The sequence below is a fragment of the Sinocyclocheilus rhinocerous genome, unplaced genomic scaffold (genome assembly GCF_001515625.1).
Source record: "Sinocyclocheilus rhinocerous isolate Xijiao unplaced genomic scaffold, SAMN03320098_v1.1 scaffold697, whole genome shotgun sequence".
Taxonomy (NCBI): domain Eukaryota; kingdom Metazoa; phylum Chordata; class Actinopteri; order Cypriniformes; family Cyprinidae; genus Sinocyclocheilus; species Sinocyclocheilus rhinocerous.
Window position 1 is genome coordinate 1,326,572 of NW_015664033.1, and position 22,060 is coordinate 1,348,631.

General features: G+C 38.6%; 4 protein-coding genes across 7 annotated transcripts; 2 read left to right on the forward strand and 2 right to left on the reverse strand.

The window, feature by feature from the left end:
- The first annotated feature begins 739 nt into the window (after window positions 1-739).
- LOC107729439 (uncharacterized) lies at window positions 740-5,330 on the forward strand. Of its 3 annotated transcripts, none has more exons than XM_016539926.1 (4): window positions 740-1,037; window positions 1,298-1,712; window positions 3,221-3,461; window positions 4,537-5,330. In XM_016539926.1, the coding sequence occupies exons 2-4, from the start codon at window positions 1,398-1,400 to the stop codon at window positions 5,256-5,258; spliced, it is 1,278 nt and encodes a 425-aa protein (XP_016395412.1). In that variant the 5' UTR covers window positions 740-1,037; window positions 1,298-1,397; the 3' UTR covers window positions 5,259-5,330. The 3 variants fall into 3 exon arrangements, with proteins under 3 accessions (XP_016395412.1, XP_016395411.1, XP_016395413.1); XM_016539925.1 differs by having other exon boundaries at window positions 1,398-1,712; XM_016539927.1 differs by lacking the exon at window positions 740-1,037 and adding an exon at window positions 1,053-1,192.
- Window positions 5,331-7,710: 2,380 nt separating this feature from the next.
- LOC107729523 (uncharacterized) lies at window positions 7,711-9,399 on the reverse strand. The gene is made up of 2 exons (XM_016540065.1): window positions 9,160-9,399; window positions 7,711-8,529 (listed from the first exon to the last, which is right to left on the reverse strand). Exons 1-2 carry the CDS (start codon window positions 9,251-9,253, stop codon window positions 7,898-7,900), a joined length of 726 nt encoding a protein of 241 aa, XP_016395551.1. The 5' UTR covers window positions 9,254-9,399; the 3' UTR covers window positions 7,711-7,897.
- Window positions 9,400-9,566: 167 nt separating this feature from the next.
- LOC107729522 (armadillo repeat-containing protein 5-like) lies at window positions 9,567-18,839 on the forward strand. The gene is made up of 8 exons (XM_016540064.1): window positions 9,567-9,768; window positions 10,163-10,653; window positions 10,761-10,791; window positions 12,939-13,049; window positions 13,182-14,079; window positions 14,794-15,593; window positions 15,676-15,808; window positions 16,849-18,839. The coding sequence occupies exons 2-8, from the start codon at window positions 10,231-10,233 to the stop codon at window positions 18,062-18,064; spliced, it is 3,612 nt and encodes a 1,203-aa protein (XP_016395550.1). The 5' UTR covers window positions 9,567-9,768; window positions 10,163-10,230; the 3' UTR covers window positions 18,065-18,839.
- A 64-nt stretch (window positions 18,840-18,903) lies between these two features.
- Window positions 18,904-21,103, reverse strand: LOC107729524 (cytochrome c oxidase subunit 6A, mitochondrial-like). 2 transcript variants are annotated; one of them, XM_016540067.1, is made up of 4 exons: window positions 20,984-21,103; window positions 19,685-19,762; window positions 19,267-19,409; window positions 18,904-19,099 (listed from the first exon to the last, which is right to left on the reverse strand). In XM_016540067.1, the coding sequence occupies exons 2-4, from the start codon at window positions 19,758-19,760 to the stop codon at window positions 19,010-19,012; spliced, it is 309 nt and encodes a 102-aa protein (XP_016395553.1). In that variant the 5' UTR covers window positions 19,761-19,762; window positions 20,984-21,103; the 3' UTR covers window positions 18,904-19,009. The 2 variants fall into 2 exon arrangements, with proteins under 2 accessions (XP_016395553.1, XP_016395552.1); XM_016540066.1 differs by having other exon boundaries at window positions 20,988-21,102.
- Between the last annotated feature and the right edge of the window lie 957 nt (window positions 21,104-22,060).

Sequence of the window (22,060 nt, forward strand, 5' to 3'; positions counted from 1 at the left end):
ATTTTTTGCTGGATGAAGGACCATCACCTTCAACTCAACTTTGCCAAGACAGAACTGCTTGTGGTTCCAGCAAACCCATCGTTTCATCACAATTTCACCAGGCACATCAACCATAACTCCTTCAAAAACAGCCAGAAACCTTGGAGTTATGATTGATGATCAGCTGACTTTCTCAGACCACATTACTAAAACTGCCCGGTCCTGCAGATTTGCTTTATTCAACATCAAGAAGATCAGGCCCTTTCTTTCGGAACATGCTTCACAATTCCTTGTTCAAGCTCTTGTTCTGTCTAGGCTGGACTATTGCAATGCTCTCTTAACCTTTACAATTAATCCAGAACTTGGCAGCAAGATTAATTTTCAATAAGCCCGAAATGAATGCACGTCACACCTCTGTTTATCAATTTGCACTGGCTACCAGTAGCTGCTCGCATAAAATTCAAGGCATTAATGTTTGCCTACAAAACCACCACTGGCTCTGCACCCCTTTAACTAAATTCATTACTTCAGAGTTATGTGCCCTCTAGAAGCTTGCGTTCTGCAGGTGAAAGTCGCTTTATTGTGCCATCCCAAAGCAGCACAAAATCACTTTCACAGAGTTTTAAATTAAATGTTCCCTCCTGGTGGAATGACCTGCCCAACTCAATCCATCTTCAAGAATCGGCTAAAAACACATCTCTTCCATCTTTATTTAAATGTAATGCAGTGAATGTGTTTAAATTTTTTGCAACATGAAACTGAAATAAACATTCTTATATAAAAAATTAAAATCCAAATCAAATTGAGATGTCAGGTCGGATCTCCAGTCACCCATTAGGCTACTAGTATCAATCAAATTCAGAATTTTATTTTGTAAACATGACAAATCTAGTAGAGAACAAGTTAAAAGAGAAAAAGGTGATATGGGTTTATCGACAGATGGATGTTGTATTGAAATCACACGGGACCAATCATAGTTGTTAAATGTGCGCATGCGCAGTAGATCAATCTATCTAGCAACAGAAGCTAATGTGGAAAGAGGATCGTCTGTTTTAAAGGTCTGTCAATTCAAATATATTCTCCGTGTTTTTATGGGCGTGCCACAACGTATTTTAGGTTTTAAGATTTTTATTTAATTTCAAAATCACATCTCTATGTTAACTCAATCAGTATGCATGTGAACTATCCATAGTAACTTCATTCATTTTGCACGGTAAAGTTACAGCGCTAGTATCTACTGGCACATCTAACTGGTTTTACCCTCATTATTGCTTAAGCTGAGATATTTACTCCAGTTACTTTCCCCAATCTATTGTAGAAGCAACGTCTATTAGCAGCGTCTAACCACGTATGTTTTTGGAGAGCCAACTTGGCTAGCTTCATCCGTGTACTCCCACATTAATCCGAGCTGCGTCTAGATGGAGGCTCGTAAATGGAGCGCGGCGGCCGCAGGGCGCGTGATAATGGACGCGGTGCAGGCGGAGTGGGAGCCGCTGTCTCACTGGGAGCTGGACCAGCGACTGGACCGAGCGGTGGAGGAGATGATAGAGGCTGACCTGGTGGCCCAGGTTCAGGAGCAGGCAGCCTCTGTGTTGAAGCAAGCCTCTCTACAAGAGGATTCATCGCCAGCAGATCAGGCTCGAACAGCGACATCCCATGCGTCAGAGTCCAGGAGCTCTGCCCTGCAGCGCGCACATACTACTGAAGCCATGGAGGCCAACCCTACAGTACAGGTACAGTAGGTCTGCTAGCTCATGCACTTCTGGGTTAAAATAACCCAGAACCAGGATTCACACAAATCCTGTAAAAACCTGAATATATGAGGTAACCTAATTTTAAAGACCTGGAAAGGTGATCAAAATTATTATTATTTTAAAATGAATTAGTTACTCAATTTCTACCTGATAACATATTTTAGAGCTTGGAATATCTACAAAAATGTACAGTACCAGTCAGATGTTTGGAATAATTATGATTTTTTGTTTTTGAAAGAAGTCTCTTATTCTCCTCAATCATTTATTTGATCAAAAAATACAGCAAAAACAGTAGTATTGTAAAATATTATAACAATTTAACAGAATTGTTTTCCGTTTTAATATATTTTGAAATGTGATTTATTCATGTGATGGCAAAGCTGAATTTTCAGCATCATTGCTCCAGTCTTCAGTGTCACATGATCCTTCAGAAATCATTCTAATATGCTGATTTGCTTTGCAGTTATTATTAGTGTACAATTACTAATAATGATCAGTGGTTCTTATCAATGTTCAAAAGTTTTTGTGTGGAGACTGATATATTTTTTCAGGATTCTTTGAATCAAAAGTTAAAAAGAACAGCATTTATTTGTAACAATTTAAATGTCTTTACTGTCACTTTTGATCAATTTAATGCATACTTTATGCATCCTGTTTAATGTATGTAAGTATTATTTTCTCAGTATTTCACAATATAACTTTTTGTTTGTTTGTTTTTATTGTATTACTGTAAATAAATGCAGCCTTGGTTAGCATAAGAGACCTCTTTCAAAAACATAAGAACATGTTAGTATTCTAAACTTTTGACCAGTAGTGGACATTTTTTTTAATTATTCCAAGCTCTAAAATACTTTATCAGGTAGAAATTGTGAGTCATTTTAGATATCTTTATCCTTAAAGGGGTCATATGATGCTGCTAAAAAGAACATTATTTTGTGTATTTGGTGTAATGCAGTGTGTTTACGCGGTTTAGGGTAAAAAAAAAACACATACAGAGCGCGGTGTGCTCTGATTGGCCAGCTATCCAGTGCCTTGTGATTGGCTGAATACCTCAAGCGGGTGACGGAAATGTTACGCCCCTTACCATATTTGGAATATCAGCTTCCATGGCGGCGGCAACAATACTACAGCGAGAATCAAAGTTACGCCTTCTTTCTTTGCATGAACATTTGGGCGGGGTTATGCAAATCTTCCCACACAGTGACGTAGACATGTGGGGGCGTGTTTAAACGAGCCGTTTTAGGAGGGTCTTAACTTTTATAAAGAATATCTCTTTGGATTTGAGACTTTAGTCTTTGCAACTTTACAGATCTTATATATGCACAAACAGCTTGCAACACTCCAAAGACAAAGGAAAACATGAAATCGTGTCATATGACCCCTTTAATCCAGCAAGTCATGAACAACTGGAAAAGTCATTGGGCCTTAGAATTGAGAAGGTTGAGAACCACTGCTTTACATCATTCTCGTCGTCTTATTTCTTGCAGTATGTGACAAATTTTCTGCAAAGCTCCAACACAGGCTACAGCAAGAACCGATTGTCTGGAAGAGCTCGACTGTCCTTGTCTCACACTGTCCTCCTGTCCCTCACCCTCCTGTCCAAACGCATCAGCTATCGCAGCGTGTCCTCTAGTTTCCATCTGGAGAAGGGGAATATTCACAGGATCTTCTTCTCTTTCTGTGAACAAGTGATCACACAAAAGGATCGGCTCATTCAATGGCCTACAGGTACAAGTTAATTAGGTGACAGTTCCACACAATTGTTTTATTTTATCTATGGCTATTTTAATGGCAGGAACAGGATTAAATCAGTTACAAATAGATGCTTCAAGAAACCTATCTGCAAAGCTCCCTGAAAAACTATGCGCAAGTGCATCCAGGGAAAAAGCTGCTTTAAACGCAAAGGGTGCTCACACCAAATGTTGATTTAATTTAGTTAATAGGGGTTAATTGATAAAGAAAATCTATTTATGACATTATTTTTGACAGCAGCCTCATTTTAGTGCCTAAAACTTTTAACAGTGCTGTAGCTTTGCAGGTAGGTTTCTTGAAGCATCTTGGAGACGTTGCCACAGTTCTTCTGGATTGAGTCTGTCTCAGTTTGTTCTGTTTCTTCATGTCATTCCAGACAGACTGATGATGATCAGATCAGATCTCTGTGTGCAGCACTGACTACTTGTGCAAACAAAAATCTCACTGGATTATTACAATTAATGGCAAAATGAATGTTTGGAAATGATTTCCTACTGACACACTACAGCAAAAGATAGAAATAACTGACGTCAAAAAATTTTTAACTGGTGAAAATACTAGTGTAACTTTGTCCACCACTGTAAATAAACTATTATAAAACGGATAGTTCCGGTCCTTGATTCTGATTGGCTGAGCCGCGTTCGAAACTGTTGTAAATTACTCGACAACAACGCCCCTTAGCTATTATAAATAACAAAAAATTCAATTAAATAAGTCAATGCAAAATACAGTATCAGTGTTCACATTGCATTAATTCATATTATCATTAAAATGAAAACATGAAAAACATTTTCATTACTTTAAAATTAACTAGCTCAAATTAAATATGAAAAACTGAAATTTTCTCTTAACAATTTAGCATTTTCATTTAGTCAAATTTGTTTAATATAAACATTTAAAACAACTAATAAAAATGACAAAAACAGAACAAAATGACAAACTTTAAAATTAAAATATGAACAAAACTATAGTAGTATATCAATGATAATAAAATAACACTGTTGTAGTTACTTAGCAGGTTTACACATTGTTTTCTCCTTTCTCCCTGTAGGACAGGAGGCCCTCCAGCATCTGCTTCCTTTCTCCAGCTGGCTGAGTCGCAATGAGGGTCTGGAAGAGAGAGGCCTCCCTCGAGTGCTCGGCGTGCTGGGCGACACACGCATCCCCATCCGCCTGCCAGCTGGGAAACCAGACAGCGAGAGCGACGCTCCGGAGGCCAAGAGACCTAAGATCGAGCCACATCCAGATTCATGGCTGAACTTGGAACTGGTCTGCAATGACAAAGGTCGCTTCATTTACTGCCACATCAGCAAAGGATCGGAAAAAGACAGAGGAAGCGCGTTAGCTGAAAGGATTCGGCAAAACCCTGAGATGGTGCCTCCAGAGACCTGCCTGATAGCCGGAGCCGGATACCCGCTCACAGAACAAATACTTACTCCGTTCTCAACATGTCAAAACCCGCAGGAAAACCTCTACAACAGATCGGTGGGGAACCATTTGGGCCGATTCAACCAGACTGTGGCGGACTTAAAAGAGCGATTCCAGAAATTGAGGTACTTGGATATGGGGAACTATGACAGGGCGAAAGCAGTGGTTCTGACTGCTTGTATATTACACAATGTTTTCCTGGACATGGGGGACGTGACAAAGGGACTGGTAGAGAGAAGCACACCGGAAGATGTGGACGGGGTAAACGAAGATGCTGCTGGGGTGAAAATGAGAGCGACTGTAGTGAATCTGCTTTACAGCACATTGGAAGCAGCACCACAATAAGATTTTGACACTGATTTGCATATTTAAAGGGATAGTTCACCCAAAAAAAGAAACTGTCATTCTAAACCCATGTGACTTTCATTCATCTTTGGAACACAAATGAAGACGTTTTTATTATCTTTTTTTTTTTAATCATTTTTGTCCATTCATTCAAAGTTCACAAAGCCAAAACTTTCACTCATCAAAAAGTACAAAATTACATTTTAGACATAAATCATATGAATCAAGCGGCTTAAGTCTTCTGAAGTAAAACAATTGCTTTATATAAAAAACAGATTTAATTTAGGGTAATGAATAGAAGCTTAAATTAAATCTGTTTTTCATATAGAGTGTAAGTAAATAAAAAGTGAATTTCTTTAACAATCTTTCTGTGAACGTTTTGAACCATCAAAGTTTTGGTGGAATGGAGCAAGGTTTCGTTAAAAAATATCATAATTTGTGTTTTCAAGGTGAACAGAAGTCTTATGGGTTTGGAACGACATGGAAATGATAGCAGAATTGCCATTTAGGGTGAACTATCTCTCAAAAGCTCTAAGATTCTGTATGTGATTAATGGATATTTGATTATATGAAGAAAGTTTTGGCATAAAAAAATCGATACACGTTTTGTATGATTTTTAATTAACATTTACATTGTCATTTAGCAGATGCTTTTATCCAAAACGACTTACAAATGGGGTCGCTACAAATGAGGACAATAGAAGCAATCAAAACTAACAAAAGAGCAACAATATGTAAGTGCAAATGACAAGTCTCGGTTAGCGTATTTTATTTCAGGTAATGTTAATTAATGAATTTTTTTATGTTTTTAGTTTAAGTTAATGATGATAACACTTGTCCATTCAAGTCAAAACAAAACACAGTCACAAACTAAGGAATGATATGTAAATGATGACATAATTGTCATTTTTGTTTGGACTATCTATAATTGAACTATAACTATAATTTCTTCCTCTCTTGGGTAAATATTTGGTGGTATGAAGAAAGCTTAGCAGAACAAATTGTGATAAATTTTGGGTAACACTTTATTTTAAGGTGTCCTTGTACATGTACTTATTATTGTATAATAAATTATGCATAATTACATACAAGCAACCCTAAGACAAACCCTAATCCTAGCCATTTAGTAAATACATGTAGTTAATTAATATTACTCGGTACTTAAAGGGATAGTTCACCCAAAAATGAAAATGATGTCATTAATTACTCAGCCTCATGTCGTTCTAAACCTGTAAGACCTCCGTTCATCTTCGGAACACAAATTAAGATATTTTTGATGCATTCTGAGAGCTCCGGACAGGTCATTCCACCAGGAGCGAACAGTTACTGAAAAAATACAATAATTAACATAAAATACAATTACTCATTTTACATGAATACAACAATTTAAACTAGTTTTGTTTATATTTATATGTATGTATGTATATATATATATATATATATATTAGACAGCAATGTAATTAACACAATCAAGGTCCAGAAATGTAGCAAGGAGATCGGTAAAATAATCCCTGTGACATCAGGGGTTCACCCGTAATTTTACAAAGCTACGAGAATACTTTTTGTATGCAAAGAATACAAAAATACAGATATCCTCACTACGTTTCTGGACCTTGATCGTGGTAATTACATTGCTGTCTATAGGAGGGTCCAAGAGCTCTCAGATTTCATCAAAAATATCTTAATCTGTGTTCTGAAGATGAACGAAGGTCTTATGGGTTTGGAACGACATGAGGGTGAGTAATTAATGACAGAATTTTCATTTTTGGGTGAACTATCCCTTTAAATGTATATTTACACTGTAACACGGACACCTTAAAATAAAATGTAACCAAATTTTGTACGATTTTTATTAAATCACAAAAATACTGAATGTGAAAATTTATGTCTGAGTTTTTTTTTGTATTTTATTTCAGTTAATGAAATATCTTCATTTTTGTTCCAAAGCTGAACAAGAGTTTTGTGTGTTTGGTATGATGAGGGTGAGTAATTAATGACAGAATTTTCATTTTTGGGTGAACTATCCCTTTAAATGTATATTTACACTGTAACACGGACACCTTAAAATAAAATGTAACCAAATTTTGTACGATTTTTATTAAATCACAAAAATACTGAATGTGAAAATTTATGTCTGAGTTTTTTTTTGTATTTTATTTCAGTTAATGTTAATTTTATTTGAAGTAATGTTTTTTTTTTAATGGTTTTAGTTTAAGTTAATGATAACACTGGTCCATTCATGTCAAACCAAAATGCAAGTCACAAGCCTAGGAATGATATGTAAATGATGACAGAATTGTCATTTTTTTGGGTGAACTATTCCTTTGAAGCTCTTGAGATTCTGTGTGTAATTGATAAATATTTGGTGGTATGAAAAAAGCTTTAGCAGAAAACGTGGTGAACATTTTGTATGATTTTTATTAAAACACAAAAATACTATGTACAACTTGCCCTGTACTCATTTTATATGAATGTGACATTTTTAACTTCTCAGTTATATTTTTGCAATTCACACTGAAGGAAAACCAAGCATTTTTCAACAAATTGCTGTTCAGTTCAAGTCTTTTCAATTCTCTGAAAAGGGTTCAACATATCAGGCATTTCTCTAAAAATAAAAATGCATTTCCTATCTTTAAAGACTACTGTTGGGTAACAGGGGTGTCCGACAGACACTCTTTGGGCATTTGCATGGTATTGTTCTGGGACAGGAAAGTTATGGCACGTGCCAAGTTATTAATGGCCTCAATCTTCCTCTCTTCCAGCGCTTTCTGCTGAGCCCACATGTTCAGTTTCCTCTCCTGCAGCTCCAGGTACAACTGCAGCAAATCCTGAGGAGGCCTGGCGTTGGGTAACTGTGGCGCTGTAGCTGTGGGTGTGGGCAGTATCGGGGTAAACCGTTTGCTGGCTATGGCTTTGCCCAGCTTGGTGCCATTGAGCTTCGCCTTGCGCTGAGCCTCAACCTCCTCGTAGCTCCTTCCCAGCACTTTATGCATCTCCTTGAAGAACTCCCAGTGAACACTGCTGGTTCCCAGTCTTCTGGCTCGCTCAGCATTTTTGCGATATGTCGCTAGCATGTTTCTCCACTTCAAGTCACATTCGAAGGCTTTGACTGAAACGTCTGTGCCTTCCTCGGCTCTTAGCTTTGCAGTCACTCTCTCGGCCACAGTCTCCCACAGCTTCTTCTTCTTGCACACGGGCTGGTCAAACTCTGGGTCCATGTCCAAACGAACGTGGACGAGATGCCATGTAGCTAGCAGAGTCCACACAAACTCTGAATGAAAAAGATTAAGAGTAGATCGTTAAGTTATTCCAGAACAAGAATGTAATCAAATATTTAGGAGGAAAAGTAGGCTTAATACTGGACAAACTGGAACATTAAAAAGTTAAAACATGAAAAACAAAAAAAATTTAATCACAATTCTGCTTGTGTGTGTGTTTTCTGAAGAAACATGATTACTCCATATTGATGAATCTATTTATTTAGGCTAATGAATAAAATTAACAAATTAAATGAATACTAGACTAGGATTAAACTGCTCAATTTATATGATTTTCTGATGACTTTGTGAACTTTTTGAAGCATAAGTCTGTAAGGACAATGGAGGGACAGAAATCTCTTAGGTTATATGAAAACTATAAAAAAAAATTTTTTTTACTTTTATTTACCATTATTGCATATTGCAAAATATTACACGCAATTAAAATATTCTAGAAAACCGGTTGTTAGGAATGTATGCTAGTTAAAATATACCGTAATAAATCTATTGTTTTGGAGGTCTGAAGCTCTTCTAAAAAACCTAAAACGGGTGGGAAGGCCAATCTGTAGCATCAGGCTCATCGTGTCCTCCTCGCTGGCGATGCCTGGTGCACACACTGCTGCATCGACTTACTCACATCTTACCTGCTTTGGACTTTTCGGTCTCCAAAGTCGTAACCGTAGTTGTTGATTCCTCCACCTCAATGGCGTCTGTGACAATTGACTCAGTGGCCTCCATGTTGCATTTAATTTTGATTAATCTCGTCAAGCGTTATTGCGACTAATCGTGGATTTTAACAACTCCAGCGATGAGGTCTTTCCGAGCGTCGACAACAGCGATGATAATAACAACGACCGTTTGCGCCAGGCAGCGCTGAGCAGGGTGTTGTTGTGCTTTTTTTCCGGAAATGGACATGGCGTGTGAGAGGGGATTGTGGGAAATGCTAGCCATTGTTTTTACAGGTGTGTCGCGCGAAAGGTAGAACGTCAAAACGTACAAGCTGTTTTCTTCTTTATGGCAAAATAAATATCTGCATACATTAATTTACACCGTTTTTTATGTTTCGTTATCTTAAGTATTAAATAAGTCAATAATTGAGCTATCCAGAAACTACAACTCCCATAAGCTTTAAAGAGACCGAGTCTACAAATACCCCTCCCTTTCTGTAAAACCCTCCTGTTTGTTGCTCTACTAAAGATGGCGCCAGTGCAAATCTGAGGCGATTGCGCTTTGTAGCGCGTAGGAAATTTGACGTGAGTAAGATGAAAAGTTAACGAAGCCTTCTCACTCTTCAGCGAAACATCAAAATACACCCAAATAGATTAATCTCAGGCAGCACTGTCAAGGATTTTATTTTTGTGGCCTACCTCCCACTGTAGGCCGTAATGAAATATATCGCATTGGTTAAAAGACTTCATTTCCCAGAAGTCATTGCTCTGGGCTTGCTTTGATTAATGAACTTGGTAGTTGTAGTTTTTCGAATGCTTGTTGCTCTGTGGATGGAATGTGTCAATCATAGGAGAATTTTGTATTAGTTCTTGTGTTCTTTTATTTATTTATTTTTCGTTTTTTAATTCTTGATAGAATAAGTGTTTGTTGCCAAGTTATTTAAAGCCACTGAAATATTGTTGTACCTTACGTTATTAGGAAGATAAAATAATTAAGTTACAAAACGGGGTGGTGGTGGGGAGGTGCTTCTGGACTCCTGGTTCATCATGTCTACACCTTCAGAACAAGGAGTTAAACGACATTCAAAAAGTTTGAACAGCACCTCGGAGGCATTCGCCACTCTCCCAGAATCCTCTCTGACCTGGTGTTTGGCTCAGCTGTCCAAAACACGCACATTAGCAGACAGTCACAGCAGTGGACTGACAGGAGCAGAAAATAGGATCGTCACTGGAGGTGACAAAGCCAGGGATGCAGACAAGAGACTCAAAGCTGGTCAGTGGAGGGCATTGGTGGCCATTCGGACGCAGCACATCAAAGGAGGTGGTGGCAGGATAGCCCGCTACCAATCACGAGGAGGAATCCCTCCTTTGCTGGATCTCCTCAGGCGACCAGAAAGTTCCAGAAAGTTTTTGGACCTGGCACTTAGCATCCTGGCCAACTGCTGCACTGAAAAACAGACAAGACTAGAAGTAAGAAAGATGCTGCTCTAATGTATAGCTTGCATTGATTACATATATGCAGCTTTCGTTTTTTTTGTATATGATTAATGCTTTTTTTATTATTATTCTTCGCATAGGTAAGAAAGCTTGATGGCATATCTGTTGTTGGTAAGTCACTCAAAGGCTTCATAAAGATCAGTTAATTTTTCATGCCCTGTTCATACTGACATCTGACATGGTTGTTGTCAAGGTCATTTTTATTTATATAGCACCTTAAAACAACATAAATGCTGACCAAGGTGCTTCACAATAGCACAATAAAAAGATGACAGTCATACAAAAAATACAGAGTTAAAAAAATTAAATCAACAACCATAAAACTGAATAAAAATCAAGACTAAGAATTTAACTCACTAAGACTAACATATCTAAAATTATTAATAGGCCTGAGAAAAGAGATACATTTTCAAAGATGATTTAAATGCAGATAAAGAGGAGGATATCCTAACAGATCGAGGTAGCGAATTCCACAGCTTAGGGGCTAATACAGAAAAGGCTCTGTCACCTTTCAGTTTCAAGCGGGACAATGTGACGGTTAATAGTTTGTCAGAGGATGGTCTAAGAGATCTTCGGGGGGAGTATGGACAAATAAGGTCTGAGATGTAAACAGGAGCCAGACCGTGCAAGGCTTTAAATACAAAAGTCAAAACCTTGTATTCAATTCTGAATTTAACTGGTAGCCAATGTAGAAGTGCTAAAATAGGCGTGATATGCTCACTGTTTTTCTTCCCATTAAGAAGCGAGCTGCAGCATTTTGAACCAGCTGCAAACGTGAAGGGGAAAACTGGTTGACACCAGCATATAAAGCATTGAAATAATCAAGCCTTGTTGCAATGAAGGCATGAATGACTGTCTCTAGATCACTAAAAGATAGAAAAGATTTCAGTTTCCGTAAACCCCTAAGCTGGAAAAAAAACGGAGTTTATTTGCTTGTCGAATTTTAACTCTGAATCAAAAACAACACCCAGGTTCTTTACATAAGTGTGGATATTTGCTTGCAGATAGAGGTCAGGCCTTCTACCAAACAGGGGGAGCCAAATAGAATGACTACAGGCTTGTTTTCATTCAGCTGAAGAAAATTATCACCCATCCAACTTTTGATGTCATTTACACAAGCTAGCAAATCAGATAAGGACTTTGACCCACGTTTTATTGACATGTACAACTGGGTATCATCCTCATAAATGTGATAGGGAACCTTGTGAAATTCAAAAATGTAACAAAGAGGGAGCATGTACAGGGCAAATAAAATTGGGCCAAATATGGAGCCCTGCTGCACCCCACCCATAACAGAAGCAGGCGATGAATAAAACTGACCTATCTTCATAGAGAAGCTCCTCTCAGTAAAATAGAACTCAAACCACTTTAAGGCTGAATCACAGATACCAACCTCTGTTTTTAGCCTATTATAAGAATGCAGTGATCCACTGTATCAAACGCTGCACTTCTGCACAAAACTGCACAATTTCCAGAATCCACAACTAGTAACAAGTCGTTAACCACTCCTGACAAGGCTGATTCAGTGCTATGCTTGGATCTAAAACCATTCTGAAAAGGATCCAGTATATTTTTCCCAATTAAGTAAGGGGAAAACTGAAAAAAAAAACAGCTTTCTCCAATACTTATGATAAAACTGGCAATTTAGTAATGGGTCTGTAGTTGTTAAGATCAGATGGATCCAAATTTTTCATTTTCCACATACTTTTTATATATAATTTTATACTCGGTAACATGTTCCTCTTAAAGTCATTATGAAATCAGAATTGACAATTCTTATTATTTTTGGAATATTGCAGTCATTATTATAAATGATTTATCAGTGCCATTATTATTAATCTATGTAATAAATGTATGTGCCCTAGCAATCTTTATAATCAAAATAACTTCCCTCCCCCTTGCAATGACATTTCTTTTCTGATGACCCCCAGCAACCTGTCACTCACATGAGATCACAGCAAAAAATTAAATCTTTAAAATTAGTTTTTTCATTGGCATCTATGGTTTCATGAAGAACCTTAACATCCATGGAAAAGTTTCATTGCACAAATGGTTCTTTATAGAGGACAAAGGTTCTTTAGAGTATTAAAATCTTCTTTACACTTAAGTCAAAATGGTTCTTTTGAAAACTTTTCACTGAAGTTTTTTATTGGGGGGAACCAACATGTTCTTTCAATGGCATCGCATAGCAACAAAAATGCTGCTTATTTGCATAAATAGTCATGATCATAAATGCTTATGATCTTTCATTTTTGTAGTGGATGTCCTCAAGAGGAATGTCTCTGTGGAGACGGTGCAAAATCGAGCAGCACGAGCTTTGGGAAATCTCGCGATGGACCCAGAGGGTTCTGCTGAGGTCCACTCTGCAGGTTTGTCCCAGAGTTTCATATGTTTAAAGTAATATAATATTAATAATTATGTTTCTCCTCCATTATATACAGTCACAGGCTGTAAAGCGCTCTGAGCCTTAAAATCATTATATTTCTTTCTCTCTCGCTCAGGTGGTGTTCCACTTCTCCTGCTCTGCTTGTCTCTCTCTCCACCTCCATCCTCTCCCTCTTCACTGACTCCAGCCCCTGAACTCTGTGCTCCTAAAGTGGAATGTGTCCAGTCTGCTGCCCGGACGCTTGTCTACCTTTCTGACACGCCTGCCAACCGGCTTCTGCTGCTGTCACAAGGCGCTCTTCCATCTCTCGCTTTGTTCATTGCTCCAGAGTACCCTTTAGGTCTGCAACGGGCATCTCTTCGTGCCATTCATGAGCTCACCAGAGGCTGCAGTGCAGAGTGCGCCAGAGAGATGTCCAGGTCCGGGGCATTGACTCAGCTGGGGGTCCTTGCCTCAGGAGAAGGTTGTCGGCCTTTGGAAGAGCTAGCTTTGAAGACTCTGGCTAACTTGTGCTCTCAAGGCTGCCTGAGGCCGCTGGTCGGTTCGTTGGGAGTCATTCAGAAGTTTGCAGCGGAAGTGAAAAAGGATCCTCTGAAGTCAGGTGTGTTCTTCAAGGCCCTGTGCCTCTGCTGCAGAGAGGCTGTGAACAGGGCTAAAGTAAAGGAGAGCGGGGGACTGGAGGTGTTGATCAGCTTTTTATCTGCCCATCAAAGCCATCCGCTCACGCGTTTCGCCGTTCTAGCTTGTGTGGACTTCGTCTACGATGAATCTGCTCTTGAACAGCTGCAGGAGCTCGGGCTGGTGCCGCTGCTGATCAAGCGGTTGGTTGAGCTTGCTCACGGAGAAGAACTGACTGCAGGAAAGATGGATGCCAGCCTGTCCTCTGGTTCTCCATGCTCTGAACTGATGACCTCGTGTTTTGACTCGTTTGATTTCTCAGCCCTTGAAGGGAACAAGAGGGAGGATGTGAGCAAAGACCAGACGTCGGGATCTTCCAGCTTCCTCAGCCTTAGGTCAGCTATTCATAGTCTTACCAAAAGCAGAACATAAAAATCATGAAAAAATTATGCACATAATTATTTTCACACTTGGCAGACTAACAGCACTGATCAGTAATATGATATGCAGCATTAAATTATACACCTTTTTTCTTTAGAGTTTTTGTTTTGCTTTAAATTTTAAGTAAATTTTTCATGTCATCATGAAGTTTAGTCAATTTTACTATCTAATTTTAGTCAACAAAATGTTAAATATTTTCATTGATTAGAAAATTAAACCAAACATTCAAAAATGTAAACATGTTTGACCATTTATCAATAAGTTTTAAAACTGTCCTTGTTGTGAAAACCTGACTTTAATTTGACATTAATTTTTAAATTATAGAATGTCGTCTTCTAAAAATATTGTTAGTGCATCAATATCTTGCTGTGTTATTGTTTTCTTGCCGCATATAAACAAAATGTTTTCATTTAAAACAATTAGACCTAGTCATCATCATGACTGATTTTTTTCGAAAATCAGAAACCATTTATTAATTGCCTTTTTTCTCTCAGTAATTTCATTGACAAGATGACCAAAATCAGAGAGTACGTTTTGGAAGTATGAACATGCCAATCATAATTTAATTGTGATCCTTTGTAATTTGATTTGTGAACCACATTGATCTACATGTTTTATGGAAAAATTGCTTGTATGTTGCTCAGTTTTGTCTGTGTGCCTTCCTCCAGGTCTTGGCTGGTTTCTGAGGGTCTGATCTCATCTGAGGGTGAGCTGACTGAATCCCCATGTGGAAGTGAAGTCTTTAGTAGCAGCCCTCAATCCTCCATCTCATCGTCACCTTGCTCTGAGATCTCGCAAAGCTCGACCTTGCGTCCACCCCACTTTTCTCCCTCCACCCGCTCCAAACCCATCCGACTCTCCTTTTCCTCCTCCTCCTCCGCCTTCTCCTCCGTTCCAATATCTCCTCGAAACGTACCAGGGTCGCCTTCCTCTTCACAGCCCTCCTGTGCCTCCTCCCCTCAATCTGAGCAACCACCTTCAGTGACAAAACCTTCCTCGTCTCCCCTCCAAATCTCCTCTCCTCCCAGAAAGAGGCTCCGTGCCTCTTCGTCCTCCTCTACATCCTCCTCTCGCTGTAGTGTGGTCACCCTGGACAGCCCCCCTGTGATGTCAAAAACCCCAGTCTACCATCATCCTTATCACCCTGAGGCTTGGGCCCCAGAATCCCCCATTCTTCTGCTCTTGTCACGCTTCTCCCACGCCTCAGACCCCAGCACAGCGCTCATCAACACAAATGTTTTCTCCGGGCTGTTGTACTACCTCACCCAGCACCATGACCCCAGTGGGCGATGCTTTCGGATGCTTGGGCGCCTCAGCTGCAACCCAAACTGCTTCCAGGCTTTGGTCAGAACTGGAGCCGTGGCTCTGATCAAACAGAGACTGTGTGTGAGAGGAGAGGAGATCGGGGGATGCAAAGGAGTAACGGACAGACAATCAGAGAAAGTCAAAGGCAAAATCACACAACTAGGTTTGTGACTTTATTAATATACGATATTGAAGCATATTAAGACTGCTGTTTGTTCAAAGCTAAACTGTTTCTGGCTCCTCAGGTTTGGGTCTGCTCAGTAATCTGAGGGTTCAGAGCGAGTCTGGATTTGGCACTGGAGTTCTTACACACATCATGCTGTCAGGCTCTGAATCTGACAAGCTGCACTGTGTCTTTTCTCTGCCTCTGATTAACAGGTATGATTAATTGACTTTCAGGGTTTATTTCTAATGCTTTTATAGCCTAATATATGTGGGTCAATGTCAAATCAAAGTGTTAGCGAATAAAAAAAAATCTATTTTAAACCATGCGTCAAGTTCATAGGAAAGTAAACTATATGTTGTTTTTGTAGTTTAAGAAAAATCTTTGACCAAACCAATTGAACTTAGATTTTCTTTTGAAGCAAAAAGTGTTTGAAAATTGGACAAAAAGATAGAGGTACTTTTTATTCTGTACCTAACAGCTTTAATAAGCAAAAGAAGTACAAACCATTGAAGACTGCGAACAACATAGTCAAAATAAAATATATGGGGAAATATAAAACTATTGATTTAAAGATATTGATTGTGCATATCAAAACAATATCTTTTTATGTTTGTTGCAAATTATGCATATATGCATACATATTCTTCATGACAAATGATTCTTCGTACGTCATCTGTCATGGGAGTGGGTGGGTGCTAAACTGTACCTTTGGTGTGATTTGCTAGTTTCGTTTATTAGATTGCTGGAGATTTCTTTACGCAATCATAATCATTCACCATGAATTCTGCTGTTGAGAAGATTTTTAAAAAAAGTTGTAATAATGTGGGCTGATGGCTTCAACAAAAGCTACACCATTGATTAACAACCTTGCAGCTCAGAGTATGTCTGTCTTTAAAGGTTTATAAGTTACTGTTAAAATCAATTCCCCAATGGAGAAAATAAGTGGGATTTTTACTTGTGACTGTTACACTACATCAATTCATGGATATCAAGTTTTTAGGGAGCTGCACCAGCCTTAACTGAGCTTGACTTGTCATAAAAAGGTCAAATTGAACCATCCTCCCAAAATTTGTCAGTGAATTTTAATATATATCTTAAAAACATGTTCACCACACAAGAGGTGTATTCAAGTAATTGCATGTAAGAATCATGTTTTTAATGTCTATTTAAAGAAATTAATAGAACAAAAAGCCAAATGCCACTCTTGTCCCATGTAGCTGATTTGATCACCTTCTTTGTTTTTCCTCTGCAGCAACAGAGTTCTTTTGAAGAAGCTGCTTTTGGATAGTGGAGGGCTGGCAGCAGCTCTTGAACTGATTGGCTGTCACAGAGAAGATGATGATGAAGATGGACAATCTGACAGATGTTGGGCATTTCTTGCCGGCTGGTTGCATCCTCTTGAACAACCATCCCCTTCGAGATTTAAATCCCTGTATGTCTCTCTTCTGATTGGCTGCCTCTCCAGTCTGCTGTCAAGTTCCAAGGAGGACAGAAAGAATTGTAGCATAGATTGCCAGACCAGAACAGAGACAACCCAATTTCTGTATAACAAATCCCAACCGCAACAAAACCAGTCATGTCCCTACTTGAAGGCAACTCATGATCTAACTTTCCTCCTTGACGATGGAACCCTTCTACTAGCCAATCACGAGGCTGTCACTGGGGAAGAGGGAGCCAAAGACGTTGGGTCTGAGTATTTTAGAGCCCTCTTGATGGGAGGATTTGGGGAGGCCCAGAAAGCTAAAGGCGAGGCCATCCGGATCAAGGATGTAAACAGTGGGATGCTCTTACCTGTTCTCCACTACTTACACGGCTGTCGTTTGACTGACGAAAACAAAGACCGGATGTCAAAGCATGATACAAGTTGTCTTGTTTTGTCCTCTCTAGCCTCTCATGGGCTGCTTAGACCACAGGACGAGGTTGAATCATGCTTGGCAGAAGAGAAGGAATTTCAGAAAACCCCACTGGCTGAAGTGATGATTGGGGCTTGTAGGTTTTTAGTACCTGGTTTACAACGGTCAGCTGAGGACCTAAGTGTGGACCTTCTCTACTCAGTCATACGGAGCCTGACCAAACGTTGCTGTTCGAAAGATGGAATGGATGCTGGTTCGGTCTGCAAGGGTCCTGAAGGATCACCACAGTTGACTAAAACTGAAATGTCAAAGTGTTCCAAGCAACATTCTAAATCCTCTCAAAGTTCCAAACCGGTTCCGTCATCATCTTCTGACACTGAGGCAGCTTGGCTGAGGTCTCTGCTGCCACAAGTGTACTGGTTCTCACAGCGCTACTCTTACCTGCGACTGGGCCAGGCCTGTCTGTCCATACTGCTGCGGCCTCAGGGGCTCCATCCTGCTCCCCTTCACCCCTCCCTCTCCACTGACTGCTTCCTGCGTTTGGCGCAAGAGGCGGACTGCACAGAAGGGCTGAGGCAGGACATCTTAAACCTCGTCAAAACAGCCCTCAGCTAAAGGGCAAACAGTAGTGGATAGTGAAATGAATGTAATAAATTGATGGTGTAAACAAATTTAGTAGCTGCTTTAATGCACACACAATACACGAAAAGGGAATGGGGAATACTGGATTTTTGGGATGTTTGGGACAAGATTTTCATTAAACTTCAGTTAGCAAAAATATTTTGAAAAATACTTTAGAGCATTCTAATTCCTACTATTTTCATGTGCACGTTTTTTTTCCCCAAGACGTGTTTGTATATGGAGTAGAATGACCAACTACGTGTTTTTTTTTTTTTTTGAAGTTGTTTTTTTTGTTTAACTTTATTCATCTTATTTTGCAAAAAAGGGTTTGATGCTGATTCCATGGTAATCACAGTGCATCCAGATGTTGTACATGATTTTGTACAGTATGTTATGTGAATAATAGAACGTCAAGGAGAAAGAGCTGTTTATGTTCGCTATATTTTTCTTTTTGTATATGCCACTTTATTCGTTTATAGAAGTCTGGATTATCTGATGCATGTTGGAGTGCCATCTTTTTTTTTTCTTTTTTCTTTTGTATATATATGAGAAATTGAATCATGGAAATGGCCAAATGTTGGTGGAAGGCAGAGGATGGTTCTCAATAAATGAGCTCTGCATTAATGTTGTCTACATTGTTTTCTTCTAGAATTTGTGCCTCATTTGGATTGAGCAATTTCTTCATGTTTTTTCTTTTGTCTCAGTTCAGTCCTGGACTTTTTATTTGGCAACTGGCAAATTTAGTTAATTCTAAATAGAATTAAATAAATACTTAAAATAGTCTTAACCATGTATTGTTTGGGACCTTTCATAATCAGTCACACACAAAATTAATGTGAAAACTGTTGTTTATTTCTGTTAAAAATGTTAGAAGCTTGTCCATCAGTGTTGATTGGCATCTGAGGGGACGGACAGTTGAGACAGCAGGGGGCGTCTTGCTCAGTGGTGAGGTCCCTCATAACCAGTGGGCAGAGGGTTCGTATGAGAGTTGTGGAAGAGGGAGTGATTCCCATCACCCCATGGCCATGGCTGTGAAAGAAAGATAATGCTATTTGAAAATGATTCATGTCATGTCCAATGTATTTCGGATGCTTTACAAAGTGAAGGCCTCAACATTTTCTTCTATGTCTGTAGAAGAATTGGAGAGAAGTCCACATCATGCATACTTTGACTGAAAAACCCAAGAGTATAGGCACCTTGGTTCGAATGCGGAGGTGTGGGTATGGCACAAACTCTGGGTGATCATGAGAATGGGCCTGCATCTTCATGTAAACGTTTGCCACGCAGACACCCACACCGGGCAGGGCTAATACGAAGGACAGGATCTTCCAGGTCCTTGCTGTGTATGATTCAAATCATCAGTACATCTATTATTAGAATCATTGATTATTGCGTAAATGTTTTTAAATGATCTGATTTGTGTCAGTATTTTTTTCTTACTGTGTGAATATGTAAATAACCTGAAAATCATACCATTTTTTCGACATTCTTGATTTTTGAGGTAATAAAGTAATATTTGATTATGGTTCATGAGAACTTGCCTATCCATACTGGATAACATCTGCTTATTTTACCCTGTTTCATCTAGCCCAGCCCAAGAAAAACATCTCAAACCTCCTCCTTCATGGCTTCCTTGTGATGCAGCAGCAAGAGCCCGGCGGGCCACCATAGCAGTGGGAGACATCGCCATCTCTGAAGCACAGACAGTAAGCAACACTTAAAATTATTATCACTTTTACACTTAGATAGATTCCAAGATTATGAGTCTGTAATATTTTTTGTCTTCACCAAAACTGCATTTATTTGATTACAAATAAGGAAAAATTGTAATATTGTCAATGTAATAATATTGTGCAATATAATACAAAACGTAACCTATTCCTGTGATGGCAAAGCTACATTTTCAGCATCATTACTCCAGTCTTCAGTGTCACATGATCCTTCAGAAATCATTCTAATATGTTGATTTGCTGCTCAAGAAAGAGTTCAATTTTTTCAGGACTCTTTTATGTGAAATAGAAATCATCTGTAACATTATAAATGTCTTTACTGTCACTTTTGATAAATTGAATGTACCCTTCACTGAATAATAGTATTTATTTCTAAATCTTTATGAATATAGTATAAAACGTTCAAAACATTACAACTGAAAAGTAATAAAGATCCTTTTATGCAAGAGAAATTGTCCAAAAGTCAAATGTAACAACTTTCTACTTGTTCACAAACCCGTGAAATGTCAGCTGTGTAAGTCTCAGTGTTATTTGTCAACACAAACTTAAATAGTGCCTTCATCAAACCGTGAAACAACAGCAAGAGTCGAGGTGACAACTGAAGCATAAAGCATGAAGAGAAGTCATGCACCTGTCTGCACATTTACTGTGGGTTTGATCAGTAGTTAAAGTGAAGGTGATGCGAAGTTTGAGGTCAGATAATGACCAATCCTGACGTGTATCTCCATTATATCCATGTAAACTTTGTATTGCCTCCTTATACAGTTAGAGAAGGATTTTGTTGTTAAATGTTACATAATTGTTCTGCTATACTTCGGTTTAAAATCTATATATATATTTTTAAACGGTTTCACATATTAGCCAGGCTGTGGCCTGTTGCTTATCTCATCTCTTTAAAAAAAAGTTTTGTCCTTCGATGCTTAATGCTATTTGAAATCTTAAACCCCCTTGAAACTATGCACATGTAGCAATTATAGAAAAACTGTCATACATTTAGATGAGATTATTTTGATTGGTTGAATAAAGCTCATGTCCCTTGCACAAGGACAAACAAGCTGTCCGTTGTGGGCCGTGTGTTGCATTACTGCTGTTAAAGAATGAAATACTCCTCCACTGCTCTTAATATTTTACGCCTACAGTTCAGAACAGCTAAAACTATACATCTGATGCAAAGGACACTCACTTACTCTGCTTCCAAAGAGGGTGGTCAGGTGTTTTCGTTCTTTGTTCCTCAGTTATTAGCCACTTTCTCTTTCTACACCTCTGTCTGTTTGTCCTTTGGTCTGTCCTGGCCTAAACCATGAGACTCCTCCCCGCTAAAATCTGTCTGTCTGCCAAGAATCATGAAGTTTATATTTGGTCAAGTGCATGGGCAGATCTGTAATGGAGAGATAGGGGGAGTAATGAGTAGCTACACTTACAACAATCAGATATAAGGAGATATTGCAAACTGGCTTGTGTTGTAAGAAAATGTCAGCTCACAGATGTAGGATATATGAAATGTAGAAAAGACAAAGGCTATTAGTTAATGAAGTAGTTAATGTAGCTGTTCAGTCGAGAGTTGACAGTTGTAGGAGTTATACACGCGGCTTGGGTTTCTGCGTGTTTGTGTGTACGTGACTAAGTGACCGTGAGTGACCTTATGTCACCTCACTTTTGCAGTTTTCTCTTGTTTTTATATGTTCAGTAGCCTGCTACACTTCTCTTTTGCAGTGTAGCTCTGGCGCCAAATGCGATTTTAAGATTTCCTCTACTACAGTGAATGTTGGGATCATAAATATGAATTGTGTGATTGGATGTTGGCAAGCGGTCATAAACAGATTCGTTGTTTAATATTAATATCCTATAAGTAATAGGATTGCTAATTTCGCAACAATCGAATGTTTGGTTTAAACGGTCGTTTAAGAAACAACGTGGAAAACATTTCTAATTATTTATCAAGCACGATTTTGTAAAAGTAACATGTTTCGAATTTAAATGTAATTATTTAATATAAAAACGCCATGTAAATGTTCGTTCTAATTTTATTTCAGATTATTTATTTATTTATTTACATTTTATATTCATATCAATTTGTGGTTTCCCTTTGTTCTGTTGCTGTTCATTGATTAGAAATAAGTTCTAATCATTTTATGAAGTGCTCAATGTCGAACTGAGTCTGTATGTAGTAGTATATAGACTTACATGTCACAAGGTGGCGCTGTGAGTTTTGCATTGCTGGCAGCTGCTACAACGATGAGAAATATTTTAAGTTTTTTTT

Bases quoted from the DNA above. Each gene is read 5' to 3' on its own strand.
- LOC107729522 (XM_016540064.1), top strand. From the start codon at position 10,231: ATGTCTACACCTTCAGAACAAGGAGTTAAACGACATTCAAAAAGTTTG. The intron at 10,654-10,760 runs GTAAGAAAGATG...TTCTTCGCATAG, and splicing joins AAAAACAGACAAGACTAGAA to GTAAGAAAGCTTGATGGCAT. The intron at 14,080-14,793 runs GTCAGCTATTCA...GCCTTCCTCCAG, and splicing joins TCCAGCTTCCTCAGCCTTAG to GTCTTGGCTGGTTTCTGAGG.
- LOC107729439 (XM_016539925.1), top strand. From the start codon at position 972: ATGCGCAGTAGATCAATCTATCTAGCAACAGAAGCTAATGTGGAAAGA. The intron at 1,038-1,397 runs GTCTGTCAATTC...AGCTGCGTCTAG, and splicing joins GAGGATCGTCTGTTTTAAAG to ATGGAGGCTCGTAAATGGAG. The intron at 1,713-3,220 runs GTACAGTAGGTC...TATTTCTTGCAG, and splicing joins AGGCCAACCCTACAGTACAG to TATGTGACAAATTTTCTGCA.
- LOC107729523 (XM_016540065.1), bottom strand. From the start codon at position 9,253: ATGGAGGCCACTGAGTCAATTGTCACAGACGCCATTGAGGTGGAGGAA. The intron at 8,530-9,159 runs GTAAGATGTGAG...TTTTTCATTCAG, and splicing joins GACCGAAAAGTCCAAAGCAG to AGTTTGTGTGGACTCTGCTA.
- LOC107729524 (XM_016540067.1), bottom strand. From the start codon at position 19,760: ATGGCGATGTCTCCCACTGCTATGGTGGCCCGCCGGGCTCTTGCTGCT. The intron at 19,410-19,684 runs GTTTGAGATGTT...AATCATACACAG, and splicing joins AGGAAGCCATGAAGGAGGAG to CAAGGACCTGGAAGATCCTG. The intron at 19,100-19,266 runs GTGCCTATACTC...TTTCTTTCACAG, and splicing joins ACCTCCGCATTCGAACCAAG to CCATGGCCATGGGGTGATGG.